The sequence below is a fragment of the Pituophis catenifer genome, unplaced genomic scaffold (assembly GCF_029215685.1).
Source record: "Pituophis catenifer annectens isolate HBS135680 unplaced genomic scaffold, rPitCat1.0.hap2 SCAF_16, whole genome shotgun sequence".
NCBI lineage: Eukaryota > Metazoa > Chordata > Lepidosauria > Squamata > Colubridae > Pituophis > Pituophis catenifer.
In genome coordinates, this window is record NW_027256896.1 from 20,388,069 (window position 1) to 20,412,500 (window position 24,432).

Sequence of the window (24,432 nt, forward strand, 5' to 3'; positions counted from 1 at the left end):
GAGGGAGGAGGGAAGGAAGGAAGGTGGGAAGGAAGGAAGGAAAGAAAGAAAGAGGGAGGGAGGGAAGGAGGAAAGAGAAAGAAAGAAAGAAAGAAAGAAAGAAAGAAAGAGCTGACTCACGCTTAGGGCAGCCAGGAGGCGGGGCGCCCTGATTCAGCGAAACGCCAAGCCGGGGCTTCCCGTGATTGGTCGGTGACGTTGCCAAAGTCGGCCCTGATTGGGCGGCCGGGAGGCGGTCGTAAAATATGATTCAGCGAAATCGCGCTCCGCTGCATAAAGCGCTGCGGGGCTGGAGACCGGGGAGCTTGGGTGCATTTTTCTGTTGTTGCTTGTTGGGTGTTTTTGTGCCAGTCTATACCGACCACCGGATTTCCCCCCTGTGCCTTTAGGGCAGATCCAGCGAGGTTTATTCCCCCGCCCGCCTGCCCACGTTGGAGAGGACCGACACGGGAGTGCGTTCCCACGGCTTGCTAAACCCAGCGGGGTTGGCTAAGTAGGTTGTGTGAATCCGTTCCTCTTGGGTGTGTTGCGTGTTGTCTGTGTGTTGTGCTGGGTCAGTCCTGTCTCTTTGGGGTTGTTCAGCCAACTAGGGTTAAAGTCGTTATGGGGATGCGATCCTGGGCAGAGTGCTTGTGTTGAAGTTCTGTATTCCAATTCTGGCTTATTTATAAAGCCCATGTGGCTTTCTGAAGGTGGGCGGTGGGGAATCTCTACGACTTAGAACTTTTGGGGGCCGATCAGTGGTTCTTATGTAGGAAAGGGAAGGGGGTTAATTTATTTTCCAAAGCACCAACTCAACAGCACTTTTTCGTGCGGCTGTAACGTCCGATGACGGATATTTATGGCACAAGAAGGAGAAGGAGAAAGCACCAGAAGGCAAGACGAGTGAGAAACAATGTTTGGAAACTCATCAAGGAGAGAAGCAACTGAATTCCAAGGAGAAACTTCCTAGCAGTGAGGACAACCTGTGGAACAGCTTGCCACCAGAAGTTGTGGGTGCTCCCTCACTGGAAGTTTTCAAGAAGAGACTGGACAGCTACTTCTCTGAAATGGTGTACGGTCTCTTGCTGGAGAAGACCTCTATTCTGATTGATTGATTCAGTGACATCAAAGCAGTCTTCCAGTATTTGAGAGGTTGCCATGAAGAGGAGGGGGCCAACATTATTTTCCAAAGCACCAGAACTTCCAGAAGGCAGGACAAGAAAACAATGGATCGAAATTTATCAAGGAGGAAAGCAATCTGGAATTAAGGAGAAACTTCCTGATAGTTACAACAATTAACCAGTGGGACAACTTGCTTCCAGAAGTTGTAAATGCTCCAATACTGGAAGTCTTTAAGAAGAGATTGGGCAGTCATGTATATGAAATGGTATAAGGTTTCCTGACTCTGCAGGGGGCTGGATTAGAAGATCTCCAAGGTCCCTTGCAACTCTATTCTGATTCTGACCTTGGTAGGTCTGGTTTTTTGGCACAGGGGTGGCTTGAGGTCAAAACTGGTTGTGTTCACACCTAGCTCCGAGTTCTAAAAAGATTTCTTTGCCCAGAGTCTTTGCTATTGTGTAAATCAGGGGTGTCTAACCTTGGCAACTTAAAGATTTGTGGATGAACTCCCAGAATTCCCCAGCCAGTCAAGTTCACAGGTCTTAAAAGTTGCTAAACCTGGACACCTCTGGTGTAAATAATTGCTGTGGGGTTATTATTATTACATTATTATTATTATTATTATTATTATTATTATTATTATTATTTAATCTTTAGTGAGATTCACAGCCTTTGAGGCTGGTTAATAGCTCAGCAGCTCGAGTCCTAACCAAGGACCTAGGAATTGTTGTTGTTGTTGTTGTTATTATTATTATTATTATTCATATTTCTATGCCGCCCACTCTCCGAGGACTCTGGGTGGCTTACACCATAGACAGTCTACTAAATAGCATATTGCCCCCTAACAATCTGGGTCCTCATTTTACCCACCTCGGAAGGATGGAAGGCTGAGTCATCCTTGAGCCGGTGAGATTTGATCCGCTGATCTGCTGAACTAGCAGTCAGCTGAAGTAGCTGCAGTACTGCACTCTAACCACTGCGCCACCTCGGCTCTTTGTTGTTGTTTTTACAGTAAAGCGAAATTCTGGGTTAATGGGATATTTGACATCAGCTAATGTGACTTAGCAGTGACTACAGAAATCACGCGTGTCAGCGCTGGGTGTGAATCTGGCTGCTGCGTGTCCTGTGGGAAAGCCAAACTTACACAACACCTCTCCTCCTAGGTAGCCCTAATTCTGGGGAAGTTGGGGCCTTCTGAAGAAATGGAATTCCCAGACCTAGGACAACACTGCTGCGAGAAGAGCTGCAGGCGGCTGGGTAGGGATCAATGGGAAAGGGGTGTGTATGGACTTGGTGCCTCCCTCCTGTAAGGGATGACCACAACTTTTGTGATTTGGGAAGACCTCTTGCGTTAGGATAAATCCAACTTAACGTATTTGCTGGGTTTTTTTTTTTCCCCCTCTGAAGATTTTCTTCCTCTGAAATGTGACGCCTGCGAGGAGCTTTTCTGCAAAGATCACATTATCTACAGCCGACACAAGTGTTCTTCGGCGTATAAGAAGGTGATCCGTCTTTATGGCATTAGGAACCTGGTGAAACGGGGACGGAGAGTGTGTCAATGCATAACTAGCCGTGCAAAAATGCTGCGGTTGGAACAGTTTTTAAACTTGTCCTTGCGCTGGTGGCCTCTTCTTGAGGGTTAACGCTGGCAGCATTCTCCCAAAGGTGCTTTTTCAGGAGGCAACTGGACTTCCTTTTTTTTTTTTCTTTTGAAGACATTTTGCTTCTCTCATCCAAGAAGCTTCTTCAGCTCTGACAGGATAATGGGGAATGGGAACGTCTTCCAAAGAAAAACCAGAAAGTCCAGTTGCCTCCTGAAAAAAACACCTTTGGGGCAACCAGGACCTGGAGGACTGAGAATCCCTACAGACTTTTAACACTGGCATTATTTCAAGTTGGTAAAGTATAACTCCTGGTTATACTGGTCTACTGTCTAAAATCATGATGTGCTGTGAGAGCTAAGACTTGACAAAGGAGCAAAATAATAAAAAGGGAGGGATTTATGTGGAAAAGGGGCTTTTTAAGTAGCCTTTAGGGTAGTTCTGGAAGATGCAAAAAGTTCAAGTCTTAAACAAGTTGATTGCATTGACGAAGGACTTTTTTCTGTTAAGACTCGTGTTCAGGACCTTGTTAGTTGGCAGCATGCAAAGCCAAATACTTACACCCTTGGGGGTTACACCAGGAGTATATTAGGGACAGTTTGAAGCACCGACTTACCTCGACTCGTCTCTGCTGACTTCAACCTGATAATGTTTTTGTTTTAGGATGTACAAGTTCCAGTCTGCCCTCTTTGCAACACTCCGGTCCCCGTCAGAAAGGGAGAGACGCCCGATGTAGCTGTGGGGGCCCATATGGACCGGGATTGTCAACAGGATTCAGCCCAGCAGAAGCAGAAAGTAAGGACCTTTCTTGAGAAGGGTGGACCTCTTGAAGGCCACTTCATCTTCTTGGTTCGGTCTTCCCCCTGCCTTCATGGAGCCTTCTCTGTCTATAGAAAGTGACATTATCTTTCTTTAAGGATTAATTTGAGCCAAGGATCACATTTTCTTAAAGAAAGGCTGGAAAGAGCAGGGCTGGTTGGGGAATTCTGGGAATTGAAGTCCATGCATCTTTAAAGTAGTTAAGGTTGAGAAACAGTGGTTTATGGGGAAGCCAGCTTTAGGTTGGGGTTGGGTTTGAACTGTGGAATCAGTCCCCCCCACCCCCCCTGCAATCTACTGGCATTTCCAATTTACCAAGTAAGCCAACTATTCTCTTTATTGGTAGGCCAACTGTTCATAAGGGGTACCAAATATTTAGCATATAACCCAATTTGGTGTGATGTCCTTGATGTTTAGATCTTCACCAACAAATGCTTCAAAGCGGGCTGCAGAAAGAAAGAGATGATACGGCTGGTTTGTGAGCAGTGTCACCAGAACTTCTGTCTTCATCATCGACATCCTTTGGACCACCAATGCCCAGGACGGATTTGGCCTGTCTCCAAAGCTGGGTAAGGCTACTGGATTGAGAAGTCAACATGACGGACCTCTTTCAGGACATGTCCCAAATTAAGTCTAGGTGGTTTTTAAAGATGGTTGGGTCTTGGGAGAAGACCTGCTAAGGAGAATTTGTCCTTTCCAGCTGGTTGGTGAAGGAATCTGTTATCGGGTTAGCTACGGGATATCTTTCAATGAGGAAGTGAAAATTATAGCAAGGAGCCACAGCTTAGTTAATATTCGTTAATGTTTATTCATTAATTTATAGGTTGCTGAAGCTTCAAAACAGGTCCAGGTGGTTTATGAATAATTAAAAAACAACAACAACACAATTGTATCAAGTAATAAACACCACCAGATAGTTAATAATGAAACTTTCCTATTCATCGTCAAAAATCCTTCACTTAAATGCATATTAACTTCCTCCCAGGTGTGCAGCTATAATGAGGTCCCTGCAAGACAAGAATACTTCTCCCAACTGTCAGCTGCTACAAAATGGGTAAGATTGGATCATTCCTGATCAGTAAATATAATCCCATGCTTCAGGTGTGCCCTGTTGAAACGTTAGCACAAAACTTTTATTATTGATTTCTGAATGTGTCTGACGTAGCTGGTTAGTTTGTTTGTACATGTAGGATATTGTACATGTCTAAAATCCAGCAGAAAGGAAATAAAAAGTGAAAATAGAAGTTATGGATGCCAAGAAATACTAGTTTGGAACTTCTGGTTAGCTAATTGCATTTTTGTTTCTTGTTTTTTTCAGATGCAAAGCAAAAAGTTGATTTCTGCAGTTGGGATCTGAATCTATTTGAAGTCTGCATATAGCTGTCCATCTTTAGCTTTTAAAAATTAATTGTACCCTTTTGCACATTTTCTGATTAAACGGATTCTTTATATCGTCATGGTGGTTGGCTTGAATTTAAGTCACAGAACTGCTGAACATGAGCAAGATGAGTCACATGTTTGAAGAACATGCAAGGCTGCCCTCACCTTCTCTTGCCTAGGATAATGGCCGCAGCAGATTCCTTGATCCAAAATGGATTAGACCTTTAACCAGTGGTGAAATCTGAACTCGTTTACTACCGGTTGCTGGCTGCGCATGTGCAGTAAGCACCACGCACCAAATGCTTACAAATGCTGTAAGAGCCAAGGTGGCGCAGTGGTTAGAGTGCAGTACTGCAGCTACTTCAGTTGACTGCTAGTTCAGCAGATCAGAAGATCAAATCTCACCAGCTCAAGGTTGACTCAGCCTTCCATCCTTCCGAGGTGGGTAAAATGAGGACCCAGATTGTTGGGGGCAATAGGCTATTTAGTACACTGTCGATTGTTGTAAGCCGCCCAGAGTCCTCGGAGAGTGGGCGGCATAGAAATATGATTAATAAAAAAAAAAGATTAATAAAAGCTTCTTCAAAGAAAAACCAGAAAGTCCAGTTGCCTCTTGAAAAAGCACCTTTGGGACAACTATGACCTGGAGGACTGAGAATCTCCATAGACGCTTAGGTCTTTTAAGACAGATATGGTCCGCTCCAGGATTCTTGATGGCTGTATTTGTATATAAAATTGCATAAAATAAAATACAAATGGCATTTGTATTTGCAAAGAAAGACTGAAAAAAGCACCACATCTTTTTAAGCTAGAAATCAAGCTTTTGTAAGCATCCTTAACCTATGAGTGCTACACATTGCTCTCGTGAGCAGAAGCAGCAGCCTTAATAACTATAGTCCTCATCTTGTGACTGGTTCTTTTAACAACCGTTCAAAATTACAACAGACATCCCCAGAGCTATTTATGACCCACTTTCGTGGATTTCAACTCAGCTGGCTAGGGAATTCTGGGAGTTGAAGTCCATGTCTTCAAATTGCCAAGTTTGACCAGTCATTCAAATTCTCCAACTGACTGAAATATTGAAAACAGCTCAAACAGTACAAGGTTTCCATGGATGGGAGCAGGGAGTCTTTTTCTTTTGCTGGATTTATTCCGGCAGAGGTATGTAGTTATTTTTCACGTATGAGAGATCCCTGCTGAGTGAAATCTTTCTATCCAACTTGGTTTTATTTGCAGTATATGAATAACCCACAGGGTGTCGCCACCCACAAAACCAGCCCGTTTTAAGTTGCCAAATCCTCTTCAAACACAAGAATGCAATGTAGACTTTTCCATATTCAGCCTTCCAAAAATACAGCTGTCAGACGGGAATGCTGAGCTTCTTTTAAACTTGGTTCCCCCCACCCTTTAGAGTCAGAAAGAAGTGGATTAAATGGGAAAGAGCTATGCAATTTGAAGAAAAATATGTATAATGGTTCGGTGGGTTTTTTTCTTATGTTTTTTTGGTATTTATGAAATAGTGAAGACTGGCACCAAGGTCAAAAATGTATATTTTTTCATATGGTTAAAAACTCAAGATACATTTAATACAATCAATTTAGAAGAGACTCTGCAGGTCAGGGTTGAAATGTGGGGTGCTTCTCTGAGAAGGTTTGCTAGCAGATGTTAACATTATCCAAGTAGGTAACATCAGTGCAAGTTGCAAATTTTTATATTATTTTATTGCAATTATGCTCTGCAGGGAATTCTGAGAATTGAAGTCCACACTGCTTTAAAACAGGAGAAATACTGCTTTAAGACTAAGCAGAGTAGGAAAAAGTTTGCAACTGCTCCTTTTTCACCAAATTATGAGTTTTATTTTTATTTGGAGGGAAGGGAAAAAAAATAAAAAATAAAATTTGGAGGGAAGGTTGTTGTTAAAAGGCAAGACTCAACACGGTTCTTGTGTTTCTCTTTTTAATTGTTTTAATTTATCGTTTTAAATGCTTCATTTAAAGCAGAGGTCTTCAAACTTGGCAGCTTTAAGACTTGTGGACTTCAACTCCCAGAATTCTCCAGCCAGCACAGAGCATAGAACGGGCAGGAAAGGCTGGCACGCAGCGTCCAATCATAAAAGAGGGAGTACGCACGCGCTCTCCGCCCACGAGGCCGCACCTCGCGCAGCCGCGCCGGCGATCCTCGGGGGGGGGCCACTCCCTTCGCCCCGCCCCCGCCGCGTGCGAAGAGCGAGAGCGCGTGCATCCGGAAGAGTCGAGGAAGGGGGCGGGCCTTCAAAGCCGCCGCGGCCACTCCTGGGAACTGTCGCGAGAGGACGGACATGTCGCGCGGCCAATCACAGCGCGGGGGTGCCCGAGCAGCCAATCGGGGGCTGGAGGAAGGAGGGACGTCGGCGGCCAGAAGGAAGCCGGCGGGAAAAGGCGGAAGAGCGGCCGTTGAAGAAGCCGGGGGTGAAACCGAGGTGGGTGGCGGAGCCGTGGGGGGGGGGTTATCGATCACGTGCTCCGAGGGGGGGTAGTGGGCGGGGCAACTTCCCTCCCCTTTGACCTTTCGCCCCGTTTTCACCTCCTTTCCCGCCTCGACCTTCACAACAACACTGCAGGGTCGGCCAGTCTCTATTTTTCTCCCTTGCCAAACCAAAGGCAGGCTCGCCTGGGGGGGGGGGAGGAGGGAAGAGGAGGGAGAGGACTCACGATGATGCTGTACTACTATGCCCACAAGCAACTACAACACCCATAAGCCCCAAACTACAACACCCATAAGCCCCAACCATGACCTTTTTCCAAAACAGATGGGGAAAGAACGATAGATAGTGCTCGGCTTATAGGAGTTCACTTAGTGACTGTTCGAAGTTACAACGGCACTTTGGAGAAAAAAAAGGACTTACGGCCGTTTTTTCACACTTAACGACCGTTGCAGCATCCCCGTGGTCACGTGATCCAAATTCAGCCCCCTCGGCGACGGACTCTCCTATGTATGACAGTCGCATGTCCTGGGATCACGTGATCCCTTTTGCAACCTTTGGACCTCCCACCCAAGTCAAGGGAGAAGCAAGATTCACTTAACGACTGTGTTACTTAACGACTGCAGTGATTCACTTAACGGTGGCGAGAAAGGTCGTAAAAAATTGGGGCAAAACTCCAGCTAAGCTGTCTCGCTTAGTAACCGAAATGTTGGGCTCCATTGTGGTCGTAAATCGAGGACTACCTGTATTCAACGGTAAAAGAAGATTTGCTAAAAGAAGAGGCAAGAATTGGCAGGCTCTCTAATGAGGGACCCTCCAGCTTGGGTTTAAGAACCAGAAATTTCCTGTCCCTGCTGTATTTTGCTGAACACTTTTGAGAATTAAATGCAACATTAGTGCAAATCTGCCAAATGTTGATTGCAAAAGGAAACTCAGTTCAGGTCCCATTTGGCAACTATGTATTTCAGCAGATTATTTATCTTTAAATGTCCATTTATAAACATTGTAAAAAATTTGTTTGCCATACTGTTTTTAAACTACCTGTTGTAGAATCAACACACATTTCCTGATGATTTTCTGAAACTGGATATAACAGAAAAATTAGATCCAATTGCCTGCAGCTTGGTCGTTGTTGTTTTTTTAATTTGATTTATATGCCACCCTTCCCTGGAGACTCAGGGCGGCTTACAGTGCGTTAAGCAATAGCCTTCATTCTTTTATATATTTTATACAAAGTCAGCTTATTGCCCCCACAATCTGGGTCCTCAATTTACCTACCTTAGAAAGGATGGAAGGCTGAGTCAACCTTGAGCCTGGTGAGATTCGAACCTGCAGTAATTGCAGACAGCTGGTGTTAAATTACAGTGCTTAGTCTGCAGAGCTATCCAGGCTCCTTTTTATTCTCCTAAAAATATGATTTCATGTCAGAAGAACAGAGTTGGAAGGGGCCTTGGAGGTCGTCTAGACCAACCCCCTGCTCAGGCAGGAGACCCTGTTCCATTTCAGATAAGTGGTTGTCTAATCTCTTCTGAAAAACTTCCAGTGTTGGACCAAAAGTGCTTTTTCAAGAGGCCCCTGGACCTTCTGGTTTTCCTTTGAAGACGTTTTGCTTCTCATCCATCCATCCGGAAGGAAGATAAATCTTCAGGGGGAAAAGTTATAATTTGTTCTGTTGAACAAACAAATCTCTTTAATAGGTACGACTTCTTTTTATTTATTTGTTCTTAGAGTTGTAAAGTCACAGGAAAACGGATGAAGGCCGGAAAGAAAAAGCACCTTTCACCAGAAAAGAAGAAGATGAAGCAGAAAAAGAAATCTGTAAAGCATCCAAAACCACAAACGGCACCCAAGGAAGATGAACCTGCCCTAAAAAAACACAAACTAAATGTGAGTAAATAACTATGAGTCCTTTTATCCTAGAAGTGTTTTCTTTCAAATTTTCAGCTGCGAGTCCTACTTGTTCAAAAATATAGGCAAGACAATATGTTATAATTTTTAAAATTTATTGGGATTATTGCCACGTGGTCTATATTTTTCTGTTTTCTAATCTGAGTGAAGAGAATCTGAAATTTAACATGGGGACTGCTGGGATGCTAAAAAAAAAACCCTATTTATTAGCCTTAGACTTTTAAACAGGACCCTCGTTCTTAATATCTTTCATAGTTATCTACAAAACATGCATGTAGTGTTTTATAGTTAGATGAAAGAACATCAGACCAGACATCTTAAGGATATTATTATTATCTCTTTATCTAATTTTTCCTGTGCCTAAAGAATACCTTCTCTAGCCTTCATTTAACAGCATACAGAATAAATAGATGTAGGTGTATTTGCGATAGAAGTATGCCCATCATTGGTTGAAATTATCTGCGTGCAAAAGAATATTTTACCATTTCTGTGTCTCTTCAATCTACATTTCTATGTGCATTCTTACAAACCGAGGGTAAATGTCCTTGGCTGTGTCGCTTATTGTAAATGTGCGCCTTTACTTTAACATTTACAATAAGCAACATTTTATTGTAAATGTGCGACTTTACTTAAAAGTTACACCTGAGATCAAATCCTTTTAATTTAGTCACTTTGGACCAGTGGAGCATCTCACACTTGTAGAAAACAAATAGGATATTTACACTTAAGTGGCCATTTCATTTTCTGCATATTTGCAGTGAATTTGCTTCCTGTTTCTCCCAAGGCAGTATAAGGTTCGTACAGTTTTGGGAACATTTTTTCTTCTCTGTATACTAACCATACAGCGTATACAGCAGTCATCGGATGTTGTGCTTCGCCCCACAATCTGGCTTTTGTTAGCGGGACCTGACTGACTGCTTTTGACCTTCCCTGCTGAGACAAGAGGAAATCCCTCATATCCCCTCTCCTTGCTAGCCCCATAGGGACCAGGCTGAGTAAAGAGAAAGAAGAGTTTGTGTGAATTTATGGCATGTCGTTCTTCACAAGTTCACGTGGTATAGAGTTGGTAGCACAGAACATTGAAAACTTCCAGTTTGTAGCAACTGAAGCATGCGATCAATTAAAAGGTGGATTTGTGACTGGACTTCTGTCATTCGTTGGTTTCTCTGTTCTTGCTTGATGGCCCAAATACCCCACAGCCTTCTTGTTTAATTTTAAAGCGAGGTATATGGTACATGTACTTGTTAATCTGAGGAAGTTAATCCGATTTGTTGCTGTAATGTACAGAACTGGGTCTGATTGAGAACTTCTGTTAAAATGCAGATTTTAAACTTGATTTGGTGCAAAGCTGCATCACAGCGAGATGAAGTGTTGTGTAAGAAATGGAACTTATGTTGACTCTACCGCCTCTCAGCATAAAGTTTACCGTTTTTTAAAAGTTTCTAATTTTTTCTCTTCAGCTACGGATTTTGTCATTCCTGACATGGGTGTAATGTTAATCTAATGAGCTGGGGATTTGCATCCACCAAACATTGGAACAACTGCAACGATTTGCTTTGTAGTTTTCAAGGTGGAGAAGGAATCTCTGGATATGTCACAACCTGGTTTATCTCGGGTAACTTACCAGCCTTCACGCGGTATAAATATGTGCTTCAAAGCAGGGGTCTCCAACCTTGGCAGGGGTCTCCAACCTTCCAGAGGTCTTGCCCAGTCAGAATTTGGACTGTTCTGTAATGCTCAAGTGATCGTGACAAACTGGAAAACAAGAATAGGTTCATATCTTCATACAGAAACCAGTTTTCTGGAGAGCCGTGAAGACCTGGCTTTTCCCCCAGGCATGAACGGAAGTGAGTCCAGAAAATTTACTGTACTTTTCAGAGTATAAGACGCACTCCCCCCCCCTAAAAGAGGGTGAAAATTTGGGTGCGTCTTATACACCAAATGTAGCCCCCCCATCCGCCGGCCCCCGAACTTTTGGAGAGCCTCTCAAGCAGAATATTCCCCCCCCTATTTTCCTCCCCCCAAAATAAGGCGCGTCTTATACTCCAGAGCATCTTATACTCTCAAAAATATGGGAAATGTAGACATGGTGGATTGTTGTGCATTGTTGGGTATGTTGCTGTGGGCTTTGGGGACTTATTCTGATTTTATGGAATCTTATGAGCCATTTATGAGACTGGCACCCATTTAAGTTCTCTAAATAAATAAACAACGGTACCAGTTGTATTTGGAGGGAATCCAAGGAAAATGATCTACAATAAGAACGCTAGGTCAAGGCAACTGAGTGTAAGCGTTTCTGATAGATAGCAAGAAAAAGCTTAGAATCTGCAACTTCCTTACTTTTGGGGAGAGATCGATGCTTGGTTAAAACTGGTTATCCAAAGCTGTCATCTTGGCCAAGTGTTGTGTGAACAGCTTCCTACTCACTGCATCCACCAAACATTGGAACAACTGCAACAATTTGCTTTGTAGTTTTCAAGGTGGAGAAGGAATCTCTGGATATGTCACAACCTGGTTTATCTCGGGTAACTTATCAGCCTTCACGCGGTATAAATATGTGCTTCAAAGCAGGGGTCTCCAACCTTGGCAACTTTAAGACACAAATCTTAAAGTTGCCAAGGTTGGAGACCCCTGCTTTAAAACAAGCAAAGCTGTCTATTTCTGGAAGGCAAAACAATGTCTTGAAGATATTAGAGAGGTGAGGACACCTTTCTTTTTATGCCTAACTTAACTATAACTTATAACAACTCCTACCCTCAAAACGACACCATAGAACACTGCACACCAGAACAACTAGACACAAGAACATTTTTTTCCCGAACGCCATCACTCTGCTAAACAAAATAATTTCCTCAACACTGTCAAACTATTCTAGTCTGCACTACTATTAATATTCTCATCGTTCCTATCACCCATCTCCTCCCACTTATGACTGTAACTTGTTGCTGTATCCTCACGATTATATTGATTCTATAATCTGTATCGATTATATTGATTCTTTCCTAGTATGATTTGATTGCTTATTTGTACCCTATGACTATCACTAAGTGTTGTACCTTATGATTCTTGACGAATGTATCTTTTCTTTTATGAACACTGAGAGCGTATGCACCAAAGACAAATTCCTTGTGTGTCCAATCACACTTGGCCAATAAAGAATTCATTCTATCTATCTATCTATCTATCTATCTATCTATCTATCTATCTATCTATCTATCTATCTAAACTTGAGTATTGGTAGTTTATTCATTCCCTACAGGGACTACCGGTTTACTTTTGCTGCCCTACTCCTAGCTTAATTCCCCCTTCTGCGGCGGCCACAAATTCAAGAAAACGCGGAAAGATTTGTTTGAAATATTTTATATGCAGAGATAAGGCTGAATAATCTTGCATTCCTTTGAATATTTTTGTAATGGACTGAGCAAATTTCCCAGGAAGGCATATTCACAGCTGGGAAAACAGTTCCTACTTTGAAAGTGGTTTTCCCAGGCGAAAGGCTTCCATCTCCCACTGTTTCTGATATAAACACAATATTTGGCGTCCTATTCAGTAGAGTTTCAAAAGGTTAGGAATTCAGGCTTTACCAACAGATCCCACCAGCCGTGGACAGTGTATACAACATAAATGTTGGGCTGCGTTGCCATTTCTTAAATCGGGACTGTTCAAAACACGGACGAGTAAATAGGAACATTGGCTCCCATTTTGCTGGGTAGGCAGTCTTCGATTTACGATCACAGCTGAGCCCAAAATTTCCGTTGCTAAGCGGAAGTGAGTTGTGCCCCATTTTATGTTGCCGCAGTCGTTAAGTGAAACGACTGCACTTGCTAAGTCAGTGACACGGTTGTTAAGTGAATCTGGCTTCTCCCTGGACTTTGCTTGCCAGAAAGCCGCAAAAGGGGAAATCACGTGATCCCAGGGCATGCAACCGTCATAAGTACATGTCAGTTCGACAAACCTCTGGATTTTGATCATGTGATCACGGAGGTTTGGCAGTGGTTGTAAGTGTGAAAAAATAGTCCTAAGACACTTTTTTCAACTTTGTCATTTGTGACACACACACACACAAGAAAATACTCCCCAAGATTACCAAAGAATTTGGCTTCAAATGCTAATAAATCACTAATGCCAAATGTTAGTCTAGTGATTTCAATAGGATATTCTAGTGTAATGAAATACGATAACTGGTCATTTCTTTATCTTAATAGCTTTTAGCCCGGAATCTTTTCCTTTTTATTAACCAGCACAAACAAATGTAAATAATTTCCCTGCTCTTCGCTGCAACCATCTCTAAGCTCACAATCCTTGTTTGCGTTAAAAGAACCGGGATGTAATTCTGATTTAGCTGCGGTATGTTTCAAAGTGCAGCTATCCTAATTCTTTTCTCGAAACTCCCCAGCTCTACGGCGCTTGGGGATGGGCGGCTTCGTTTTATCACCCTGCAATATTTCTGCAGACTTTGCAATAACAATTTTGTTAACGGAGATCTCGCAGCAGCCACTATGAGATAAGGCGATAACCTGTTTTGCCTGAGAACAAAACGGAGCTGGCACCCGGGAGGCTTCACTCAGCAAACTGGTGTTTATTCTTAGCCCTTGGCGTTGCCATATCCCTGAGTGAGGAAAAGGGAGATAAGTGAAGTGTAAAAGAAAAGCCTGAAATGTCATCAAATTTGAATTTACCAGCTCAGGGAGAGAGCTTAGGGCAGTGTTTCTCAACCCTGGAAGCTTGAAGATGGGTGGGCTTCAACTCCCAGAATCCCCCAGCCAGCAGCGCTGGCTGGGGGATTCTGGGAGTTGAAGTCCACCCATCTTCAAGCTTCCAAGGTTGAGAAACACTGGCTTAGGGGAAGACGTGGGGGCTTGGAGGTAGTTCAGCTCTCAGTGAGAGGGCTTTCCCCTGCCCAACAAGGGGCTTACGCTGAGACGTTAACTCCAGTTCCTAAAATAGTAGATTGGTGGCCCTGCTGGTCAGTGGTCTTGGCATATTTAAAAAAAAAAAAGGCCATTAATTAATTGACAGTCAGAACAATGAATCGGTGGAGCTGCTCGCCTCCAGAAATTGTGGGTGCTCCATAATCGGAGGTTTTCCAAGAAGAAGCTGCATCCTTTATCTGAAATGGGGTAGGGGTAGGCCTCGAAGATCCCTTCCAACTCTGTTATTCTAAGGGGGAGGGGGAGGATATGCCATAAACCGTAAACAAAAACCTAATTAAATATTGATTTAATCTTGACGATGGGAGCCACAGAGGGAGGGGCTAGGGAATACAGACACACACACAGACCGAGTCCCCATCCTGTCTGTCTGTTTGCCTTAAGAGTTCATGTTGGGGCAGTTATGGCTATTGGTGCATTGCCTTTGCAAATTGTGGGGTTCCTAGAAGTGACTCCCGGCTGTTTCCAAAACTATGGAGATTTATTTGAGATGTGGGATCAGATTCAGAGGGAATATTCAGGTCTTTCCTTGGTCTTACGGAGCTCCTCGCACCAGACCTAGGATCTTGTTTTATCTTCATAAAACAAGATCCTAAGGGGTTGGACTAGAAGACCTCTAAGGTCCCTTCCAACTCTGTTATTCTATTCTGTTCTTCATGCAGAATTATATCAAAAGCGGCTGCCTTGCTGTCTCCTGCTATACATTTTTAAATTTCTTCGGCAAAATATTGTTTCAAGTACGTATTCTTTCAAGTTTCAAGTACTGGGTATGGCCAATCTAGAGAAAAGAAGGACTAGGGGAGACATGATAGCAGTGTTTCAATCTCTCAGGGGCTGCCCCAAAGAAGAGGGAGTCAAGCTATTCTCCAAAGCACCTGAGGGCAGGACAAGAAGCAATGGGTAGAAACTAATCAAGAAACTTAGAACTAAGTAGGAATTTCCTGACAGTGAGAACAATTAATCAGTGGAACAACTTGCCTGCAGAAGTTGTGAATGCTCCAACACTGGGAATTTTTAAGAAGATGTTGGATAACCATTTGTCTGAAGTGGTGTAGGGTTTCCTGCCTGGGCAGGGGGTTGGACTAGAAGACCTCCAAGGTCCCTTCCAGCTCTATTCTGATGGACTGAAGTCGTGTTTGAAGCGAGTTGCATCCCTGGCCCTTTTGAGTGACATCCCACATAACCAGACTTCTCATAATTCCTTCTGTGGACAGATTTTTCTCATGGGTTACCTTCCTCGCTGTGTGGTGTATTTTCCCCCCAGAATGTGGGTGCTGTTTGCTGCTTTTTCCACAATGCTGCAACCACTTTGTGTCTTTCGTATTCGCATCCCCACGGAGGGAAAGCTTTTAAGATTATTAAAAGGGGATCTGGCATTCCTTGTGAAAACGGCTGAGTTTTTATTATGCTCTCGTGATCAGCCCACCCTGTGGCCGGCGCACACTGGACTCTTGACTGTTCCCAAGGGCTCCACAAACAGATTTGCTCAGTTAGATAACTGCGAGTAGAAACGAGAGCATGCTGTTGGTTTAACATTTATTCATTGCAACGCTGGAAAGCTGCCAGGCCAGGCTGTGGCTGAAGGCATCTCTCTCTCTCTCTCTGTTCCTCTTTGTCCAAAACTTTCCCACCAAAGACAAGAGGTCGCTTTATCCTTGATCCAGACGAAATAGCACTTAAATCCCACTGAAATTGCAACAGGATCCAAATCATAGCTAACTTTCCATCCGTTTAATTTGACTGGGATCCAGCCGTAAAATATTACAACAGAAGCCACAAAAAAAACCACGATTCTTTAATGCAGCATTTTAGAGGGTTTAAATCTTTGACATTTCCTTACATTTGAGTGTAAAGAGGGTGGTATTGCTGTCCATATGACAGATGAAATTCAAAGAATAAGGGGGGGAAAAAACAGGAGCTTGTCACCCAGTTAGCTCCTGTTGACTTTTTAGCTTTTCATCTAAAGATGAGGTGAGATTGTAGATTATCTCTCAGTTCTAGGCAATGCAAGCTCAGAGCTGATCCTCAAGACGAGGCTTGTGAATTTAAAAGTCTGCCGGAAGTCTGTGAGTAAATGCTGAGTATTAAGAACACCTATGAGAGAGAGAGAGGTTCGTAACAGTGGGAGCTGCCCAGCTATTTCATATGGACATAGAGTGACTCTTAATTCTGCACCAAGTATTTATTTTCCCTTTGTAAAACTTTTCCTAAGGTTTCAGTCCAGCTTTAGCTGAGTGTTTTTCTTGTAAGAAACAGCAGCTGCTTTAATAAATTGCATACCTGATCGTACTTTGTTCAGATCTCCAAATTATTAATTAGGTTTAGACTTGCAGTACTTAGCGGATTTATTGCCGTGAAAAAATAAGAGACTCCCCCGTCATTTAGTGATTTTTTTTAAAGATTCAGATGGCCCATCAAGCCTTTGAGCTTTCTCTCTTTATGCCTCCTATCTTTCAGCATGCCAGCCAGGCCTATGCCGAGGACAGCAGGCAGGACCCATAATGCACAGAAACTGAGAGTCCGCAGCCCACGCTGGAGAAGAACCTTGGAAGGAAGCCTGCCACGCAGGAACAATCTGAAAACCTCAGATCCATCTCCACCCTCCGCTCAGGCCGAGGACCAGCAGGGCAGCAACATCAGTTGTGCTAGCGTTGCCGGAGATGCTCACAAGTCTGTATTCTCACAACCCTCCTAACACAGAAGGATTTTCGTAGCTGCAGTCCTACCCTTGCAGTCCCTCAGTGATAAATAAGAGGACGTTGAAATCTGGGTCTCAAAGACCTAAGGAACCAATGAGTTTTTTTAGACAAGGATCCACCAAGATTCCCTTTTCTCCTAAATCCCAGCTCTTCAATAGAGTAGCCGGAAGGAAGCAATTCGAATATGCATTTGCTATGTGGGAATCTGTGGAACTCATAATGCTGCGTAAAGAATACTTTGAAAGATCTCAGAGGAGATCACTGGGTTTGGTACTGGCCTTTTGTTGTGAGAGCAATTAACCAGTGGAACAGCTTGCCACCAGAAGTTGTGGGTGCTCCATCACTGGAGGTTTTTAAGAAGAGACTGGACAGCCACCTGTCTGAAATGGTATAGGGTCTCCTGCTTGAGCAGGGGGCTGGACTAGAAGACCTCTAAGGTCCCATCCAAATCTGTTACCCTGTGTGCCTTATGTACCGTGCTTAGTTTACAAACCGATTCGCATCCGCACCGGAAATCCAAAACACGTTGGCTGACCCGTTTTGAAAATGACAGCAGGAGAAGGGCTCTAAACCCAGACTGCTTCTCTGTTTCCCTTAATTCAGTTTATGTCAGAGAATACGTCTGCCTGAGATCGAATCGTGTGTTGAACATGGTAGCTGTTTCCTTAACTGAGTTTGCAAGATGATCTATATAGGAGTGGAAAACCACTGACTTCTCTGCCTCCTAATATCAATAGCTTCTATTGAATTTTTCCCAGTGTTGCTGCAGTTTTATTATATTTCCTAGGGCATCTAACATAGATCAGGCGGGTAACAATATTCAAGAATCGTATTATAGTTACATTTTTCCATAAGTAATTGTCGGATTCCTTGCCTATATAAATGCAACTGACCTTCGGGTGAAGCTGTTATTCTCCTCCGTAACTAAAGCAGTCCCTAAGTACCGTGTCACGTTTTACAGGTTCTTATAAAAACATGGCAAGTGGGACCAAACCTGCACTTTTTCTGTTAGTAAGAAGCAGGAGTGAGCAGAGTCTATTCATGGCTAAGCTAAACTTCTGACTGTTCGGCACTCTCCGAAATGACCGATTTCAGCGTCGCGTGGCAAAGGCGGTTTAACATGGAGACTTTGGTCTTTTGTTCAATATACAGCTTCAGTTTGTCCCTGAAAGTCTCCCCTAGGAAGCTGTAGATAAGCGGGTTCAGGCAGCTGTTGGAGAAGGCTGCCAGATTGACTATGTGCCCCGTTAAGGGATAGTTATGCCTGAAAGAACGGCCTCTGGATGAAGACTCTTCGGTCTTCTGGAGAAGCTGCACGCTAATAAACACGTTTTCCGGCAGCCAGCAAATGAAGAAAACCAGGACCACCACGAAAATCATGCGCAGGGCTTTCTGCCGGCGAAGGCGCAAACTCCGGTGCTTGTGGGCGCTGATCAGCACTCGGGCAATTAACGAGTAACAGAGGCCGATGATGGCGAAGGGGATGATAAACCCAACCGTGATTTCTAACCACTGGATTTCAGCCACGTCGGCGAAGCAGAAGTGCACCTCCCCCGAGTGTTGCAAGTGGACGGCCGTGAAGGGCACCAGGGCGGCCGAAATGGATCCCAGCCAGATGAGGCCGCAGCTGAGCCTGGCGTGCTCCATGGTGCGGAACAGGTTGGACTTCATGACTTTGGCCAGGGCCATGTACCTGTCGAAGCTCATCCAGGTGAGGAAGAAGATGCTGCTGTACATGTTGATCTGGAGGAACAAGGACATGAACGTGCAGATGACGGTGATGTCGTAGTACTTCTCGTCGAGGTTAAACACCTCGATGAGGGAGTCCACCACCAGGATCAGATCGGCCGCCGCGAGGTTAATGAAGTAGAGGTCGGGGATGGTCATCTTCTCGCGAAAGCTGATGTTCACCACCAAGATCAGGATGTTCCCCACGAAGCCGATGGGAAAGAGGAATATCGTGTAGAGGCACGATAAGAAAAGGCCGATCACGTACTGCTGATGCTCGGATCTGTCGACCAGGCTGAGGGCCCGGCTCGCGTTGCAAAAACGGGATCCGTTGAGTTCAAAGTAGGTGCCGTTACACAGCGCCGGGGAGGCAGTTCCTGCGTAAATTCCCGTGGTGTGATTCTCCGCAAAATACGTAAACCTGGATTTCTGCGCCAGGCTGTTCAGGTGGGCCGTGGTTCCAAAGAAATCTGCGGAGATCATGTTTGTAGCCTTCGAAGGCCGAATCAGTTAGAATCTTCGGAACTTCTTGGAGAACATGGGAAGAGGCTAGTCCTCAGTAGGATGAGTGCCTGTGAATTCACGTTGTGTCACTAAGGAACTTTTTAATAGCAATAGAGGCAGTTTTGGACAGGTGTGCATTTTGCTTCCCTTGAAGGCCTGCTCACAGTTTGAAAGATGCGGAGCCATCTAGGACTGCCTCCTGCTGTTTGACCCGCAGCGGACGCTCGACCTGCAATTCATGAAAAAGAAAATGAATCTCTCTTCTGCAAAATTGGAAGCATTCAGCGGTGTATAGCAACACGAACGACTTCGGCATCTGCTCATGTAAACTCCGGCTATTGTCTTTGGGGGTTTAGTGAGAGGAACTGCACAGGCCGGGGACGTGCCCATGTTAAGTGCAGAAAGCGCTAAACAAACAAGCATCTTCTGACAGCTGAGATCCATTTAGTGGCGAGAGGAAAAGTGCCTCTTAGGGTTGCTTTTTCAAGGAAAGGATAAAAATCAGAAATGGAGCAGATTTGGGGAGAAACGAGATCAGCTTTCTGCTGAATTGAGTTCTTTCTCCTTATAGATAACTGTTAACAACCCGTAGTATTATCTCCTCCTGTGGCTGAAAAAAAAGATAAATCTTTACAGACTAGAGGGAGAAAAAAAAAAGATTTTCCTGGTTTTTTTTTACTCCCCCCCCTTTTTTTTTAATAAAAAGAATCTGTCTAATTGGTGCACATTTTTAATTGTGATTAAGAGACTGCCTGGAATCTATCTTAAGAATGGAAGGCTTCCCAAAAAATGCACCTTAAGTAGCTGCTGTTTCTGTTAAAACCTCTCCCTCTTTTACTCTTCTTCTGAAAAAATTGAAATATATTAACAAAAGGAGCTATCCAGAGGACTTAACAGTTTTCAGGCACGGTGTGCGAAGAAACTGAGCAGCAAATTTTGTCAGTGAAAAAAAGCATTTTGATTGTTTTACTTGGTAGCTTCCGTTTGTCCTAGACCGCGTCTGAGCCACGGTTTGATCCTGGCTTAATTAAATACCGCTAGGACTCGTTGAGCGGACTGTCTACCATGTTCCTTTGAAGTTAATCGATGGCTTGTAGTTCTGATGTCTTGCTCGTGAGTTGTAAATCAGGGATCGCGTGCAGAATGTAAGTTTCATGGGTTTGGTTCTTGTTTTATTTCGAGAACCAAAAAAAATGACTTTCTTACCTAAATGCTGTAATGTCTGAATTACCGTGGCACTGTCACTGAGCCAGTTTTTACGATTAAAGCGTCCTTTCAAAAGTGTGAAAAACCTTATAAAAGTTTGACTTGTAGGACGAAGCATAGCACATCTGTGTTTTAACCTGCTTTTTAAAAAAAGCCTTATTCCTGAAAGAGGACACTAAATCCTTTTTTTTATAAACAACCATGAAGTACACTAAAGTGCATGATGTGGTTTGTTTGAGTTTTTTTTTTAGAAACAATGCTGCTTTGGTAACAATCCATTTAGGCACAATATGTGCCAAAAAACCCACAGTATTTCAGTAACATTCCTTACTTTCAGCTGTTCTCAGGTTCATTTATTTCTGCATTTATTGTACACAGCTGGACATCCATAAATATTAGCTGATCCAGAGCTGGTTTCCTTCCAACTACCAGTAGGCTGGTTTATATTTAAGGGCAGCATCTCTACAGTCCAGTAATTGAAATTAATTTTATTCAGATGATAGCAGCGTACACAGAGGTATGGTTCTTGCTAGAAATGGAATTACATCTTTTTTTTAAAAAAAAGAAAAAGAAAAAAGTGCTTCAAAAGTGCTAAAATTGTTACTGGCAACAGATTAATAGCTGACATCAGATTGTACCAATAAAAAAAAAAAGATTATTCACGGTCTCATCTCCAACTTTTTTTTTAAAAAAACCCTTGTTGAAACTTAACTCCGTTTCTGCTGACTGGTTTTTTTCCTTCTCACCAGTTGAATGAGTTTGTTTGATTTTTTTTTTTTTAAATCCTCCTTTCAAGAATTGTTTGCCCTTCTCCCTCTCGCTTTTCCTTTTCCTTTGAACACCTATTTAAATACGAAGATAAAGCCAGATGCCATTGCACCGGCTCTGCTAACTTAAGTAAACTTCACTTTAAGGACTTCACGGCAAGCATCACAAACCAGAGCAACGAAAGAGATGAAAACAGAGACACGAAGAGGCTGATCGAATCCCCCCAAAATTAGCAAGTCAAATAAGATCACCTTACCTTTCTTTGTTCACCCGGTTTCTCTTCTGGATCGCCGGCATGTTTCCGTCTGTTTGAAATGCCGTTCTCAGGTGTCCTTTTTTTGCAACCTGGCCGGTTTCAAAAGCCCATCCCTTCCTAAGTCCTGATGCCACAGGTGGAAAGCGATTTTCTTCGTCTGGGGAGGAAGCCGGTTGACAGAGGCACTGACTGCCCCCCCGCTGCCCTCCCACCTGGTGGTTGCTCAGCCAGAATCGATCTACCGGCTGTGGGAAAAAGCGGGTTGAGCAGCTGAGCTGAATTCTGCTTTCGGAATGGAATGACAGCCAAGTCCAACAGGCCACTGGCTCAATGCTCAGATCTCTCTCTCGTGCTCCCTCTGGAGAAAGGGATGCTCCATTCTCTGTGTGCCATGTCAGTCTCTCTCTCTCTCTCTCCCTCCTCCCTCCCTCTCCCCCACCCCACCCCACCCCCTCTTCAGCTCAGCAATCCATCTTTCTCAAGAAGGCAGATGCAAAGTTTTAGGCACAGTGGTCTTCTCATCAGGACCCCTTTCATTAAGACCCAACCTTAGAAATAAGGAGAAGTTTTTCTGACAGTTGGGGACAGTTCATCACATGTGCATTTAAAGTGTGTGTGTGTGTGCGTGTGTGTGTGTAATCTGTGAGTAAGTTCTGGGTATTAAAGGTAAAGGTTCCCCTCGCACATCTGTGCTAGTCGTTCCCGACTCTAGAGGGTGGCGCTCATCTCTGTTTCAAAGCCGAAGAGCCAGCGCTGTCCGAAGACGTCTCTGTGGTCATGTGGTTGGCATGACTCAACGCCAAAGGTGCATGGAACACTCTTACCTTCCCACCAAAGGTGGTCCCTGTTTTTCTACTTGCATTTTTTACCTGCTTTCGAACTGCTAGGTTGGCAGAAGCTGGGACAAAGAACGGGAGCTCACCCCATTACTGGGGATTCGAACCGACCTTTTGATCAACAAGCTCAGTGTCTTAGCCACTGAGCCACCGTGTCTCATTAAAAGGGGTATTAAAGTATTGAGGGGCTGCTACTATAATGAGGGGTATTGAGTATTGAGGGGCTGCTACTACTATATTTTTCCAAAGCACCAAAAGGCAAGAGAAGAAACAATGGATGGAAACTAACCAAGGAGAGAAGCAACCTAGAACTAAGGAGAAATTTCCTAATGTTGAAAGCAATCAATCCATGGAATAATTTGCCTCCAGAAGTTGCCCCATGGCCACAAAAGATTTTAAAAGGGGAGGGTGTGGGTGTGGTGAAGGAAAGGTTGAGAACCACCGGCCTAAAGAACGACACAAATTGTGTATTTAATTTTAGCTTTCACAAAAGTCTGTGCACCAAGCCCACTCCCCTCTTCCACCTCCCCTCTTTAGGTTTCAATTAAAAATTTAAAATTCAAACTTCCCTCCTGTGACTATAGTCTTAACTCAGGGGTGTCAAGGGGTACCTTGGCCACCTGAAGACTGGTGGACTACAACTCCCAGAATTGCCTGGGCCATTGCTGGCCCTGGGGAATTCTGGGAGTTGTAGTTCACTGGTCTTAAAAGTGGCCAAGATTGGGCAACGCTGGATTGTTAATGCAGATTTCAAAGAAGTAGACAGAGATACAAAAAAATCTCATTGTGTCAGCTTTTGTTGACCAAGAACTATGAAAGCTCACACAACATTAGATAGATAGATAGATAGATAGATAGATAGATAGATAGATAGATAGATAGATAGATAGAGATGATTGATTGATAGATGATTGATAGATGATAGATAGATAGATGATAGATAGATAGATAGATGATAGATTGATAGATGATTGGTAGATAGATATCATAGATATGATAGATAGATAGAGAATATATATATATAGAGAGAGACATATTGGTGGATGATCGAGGGATGATAGAGATGGAGAGAGAGAGAGGGAGATGGATGTATGAATAGAGGGAGACTTTTGTTAAGGTGCCACTCCCAAGTGTTTGTTCTGGTGAAAACCCCGTATACTTTTATGAAAGGAAGCGAAGTGCCCTCCATTCTCTGGTGTGAAGGTCCCTGCTTTTTTTGGAAATCCTTTCTCTGCTCATCGGCCAGCCACGAAATAACTTGGCTCTGAAAGCTTTTCCTAACCTTCTGGACGTATCTGCTGTCAGTCCCCGTCTTGGCAGGTTGGATCTTAACTTCTCTCCTAGTTGAACGGTGACCACGTCCAAAATATCTTGGCTTGGGGCACGTTGTGGAAGAGAAATTAGTAATGGAAAAGACCTGGCTTTCGGTACAGTTTGTACTGTTAACGTTTTTATTCTCCTTGAGATTCTTGTGAAGATCTTCAAAAACCATCCTTTAGGGCAGGCTTTAGCTTTAGCTTTAGCTTTGCTGGCTAGGGAATTTGGGGAGTTTTTTTTTAAAAAAATTTGATTTATATGCCGCCCTTCTCCGGAGACTCAGGGCAGCTTACAATGCGCTAAGCAATAGCCTTCATCCTTTTGTATATTTATACAAAGTCAGCTTATTGCCCCCACAATCTGGGTCCTCAATTTACCTACCTTAGAAAGGATGGAAGGCTGAGTCAACCTTGAGCCTTGGAGAGATTTGAACCAGCAGAAATTGCAGGCAGCTGGTCTTAATAACAGGGTGCTTTAGACCACTGTACTACTAAGGGTCTTCATTGAAGTCCCCAGGCTTAAAGTTGCCCAGGTTGGAGACCCCTGCTTTAGGGACTCTAAAAAATACAATTTTCATACCTCTTTCATGCATGTTGATAATTCCTGACTATGTCATTTCCCTCCCCCCCACCCTTAAAAGTTACGGTAGTCCTCAACTTACAACCATTTGTTTAGTGACTGAAGTTACAACAGCGCTAAGAAAAGTGACTTATGACCATTTCTCACACTTACGACCGTTCCAGCATCCCTGGGGACACGTGACCAAAATCCAGACGCTTGGCTACCGACTCATATTTACGACAGGTTGCAGTGTCCGGGGGTCACATCATCTCCTTTTGCAACCTTCTGATAATGCAGGAAGCGAGATCCGCTTCGCGACTCTGTCGCTGACTTAAACGGCTGCAGTGCTTCACTTA

At 43.7% G+C, this 24,432-nt stretch overlaps 3 protein-coding genes across 3 annotated transcripts in view; 2 read left to right on the forward strand and 1 right to left on the reverse strand.

Annotated features, from left to right (window-relative positions):
• Nucleotides 1–2,057: 2,057 nt before the first annotated feature.
• On the forward strand, nucleotides 2,058–4,978 carry ZFAND2A (zinc finger AN1-type containing 2A). Its single transcript, XM_070955070.1, has 6 exons — nucleotides 2,058–2,358; nucleotides 2,509–2,603; nucleotides 3,366–3,497; nucleotides 3,939–4,090; nucleotides 4,507–4,575; nucleotides 4,840–4,978. Exons 1-6 carry the CDS (start codon nucleotides 2,304–2,306, stop codon nucleotides 4,856–4,858), a joined length of 522 nt encoding a protein of 173 aa, XP_070811171.1. The 5' UTR covers nucleotides 2,058–2,303; the 3' UTR covers nucleotides 4,859–4,978.
• A 2,240-nt stretch (nucleotides 4,979–7,218) lies between these two features.
• Nucleotides 7,219–24,432, forward strand: part of CHLSN (cholesin) — an 84,015-nt gene continuing 66,801 nt past the window's right edge. Inside the window, exons 1-2 of the mRNA XM_070955361.1 lie at nucleotides 7,219–7,359; nucleotides 9,091–9,249. Coding sequence (XP_070811462.1) covers nucleotides 7,219–7,359; nucleotides 9,091–9,249 — 300 coding nt within the window. The remainder of the gene's footprint in view (nucleotides 7,360–9,090; nucleotides 9,250–24,432) is intronic.
• Nucleotides 17,951–19,111, reverse strand: GPER1 (G protein-coupled estrogen receptor 1). The gene has a single exon (XM_070955113.1). The coding sequence runs from the start codon at nucleotides 19,109–19,111 to the stop codon at nucleotides 17,951–17,953; it is 1,161 nt and encodes a 386-aa protein (XP_070811214.1).

Bases quoted from the DNA above. Each gene is read 5' to 3' on its own strand.
- GPER1 (XM_070955113.1), bottom strand. From the start codon at position 19,111: ATGATCTCCGCAGATTTCTTTGGAACCACGGCCCACCTGAACAGCCTG.
- ZFAND2A (XM_070955070.1), top strand. From the start codon at position 2,304: ATGGAATTCCCAGACCTAGGACAACACTGCTGCGAGAAGAGCTGCAGG. The intron at 2,359-2,508 runs GTAGGGATCAAT...CCCCCTCTGAAG, and splicing joins GAAGAGCTGCAGGCGGCTGG to ATTTTCTTCCTCTGAAATGT. The intron at 4,091-4,506 runs GTAAGGCTACTG...ACTTCCTCCCAG, and splicing joins TGGCCTGTCTCCAAAGCTGG to GTGTGCAGCTATAATGAGGT.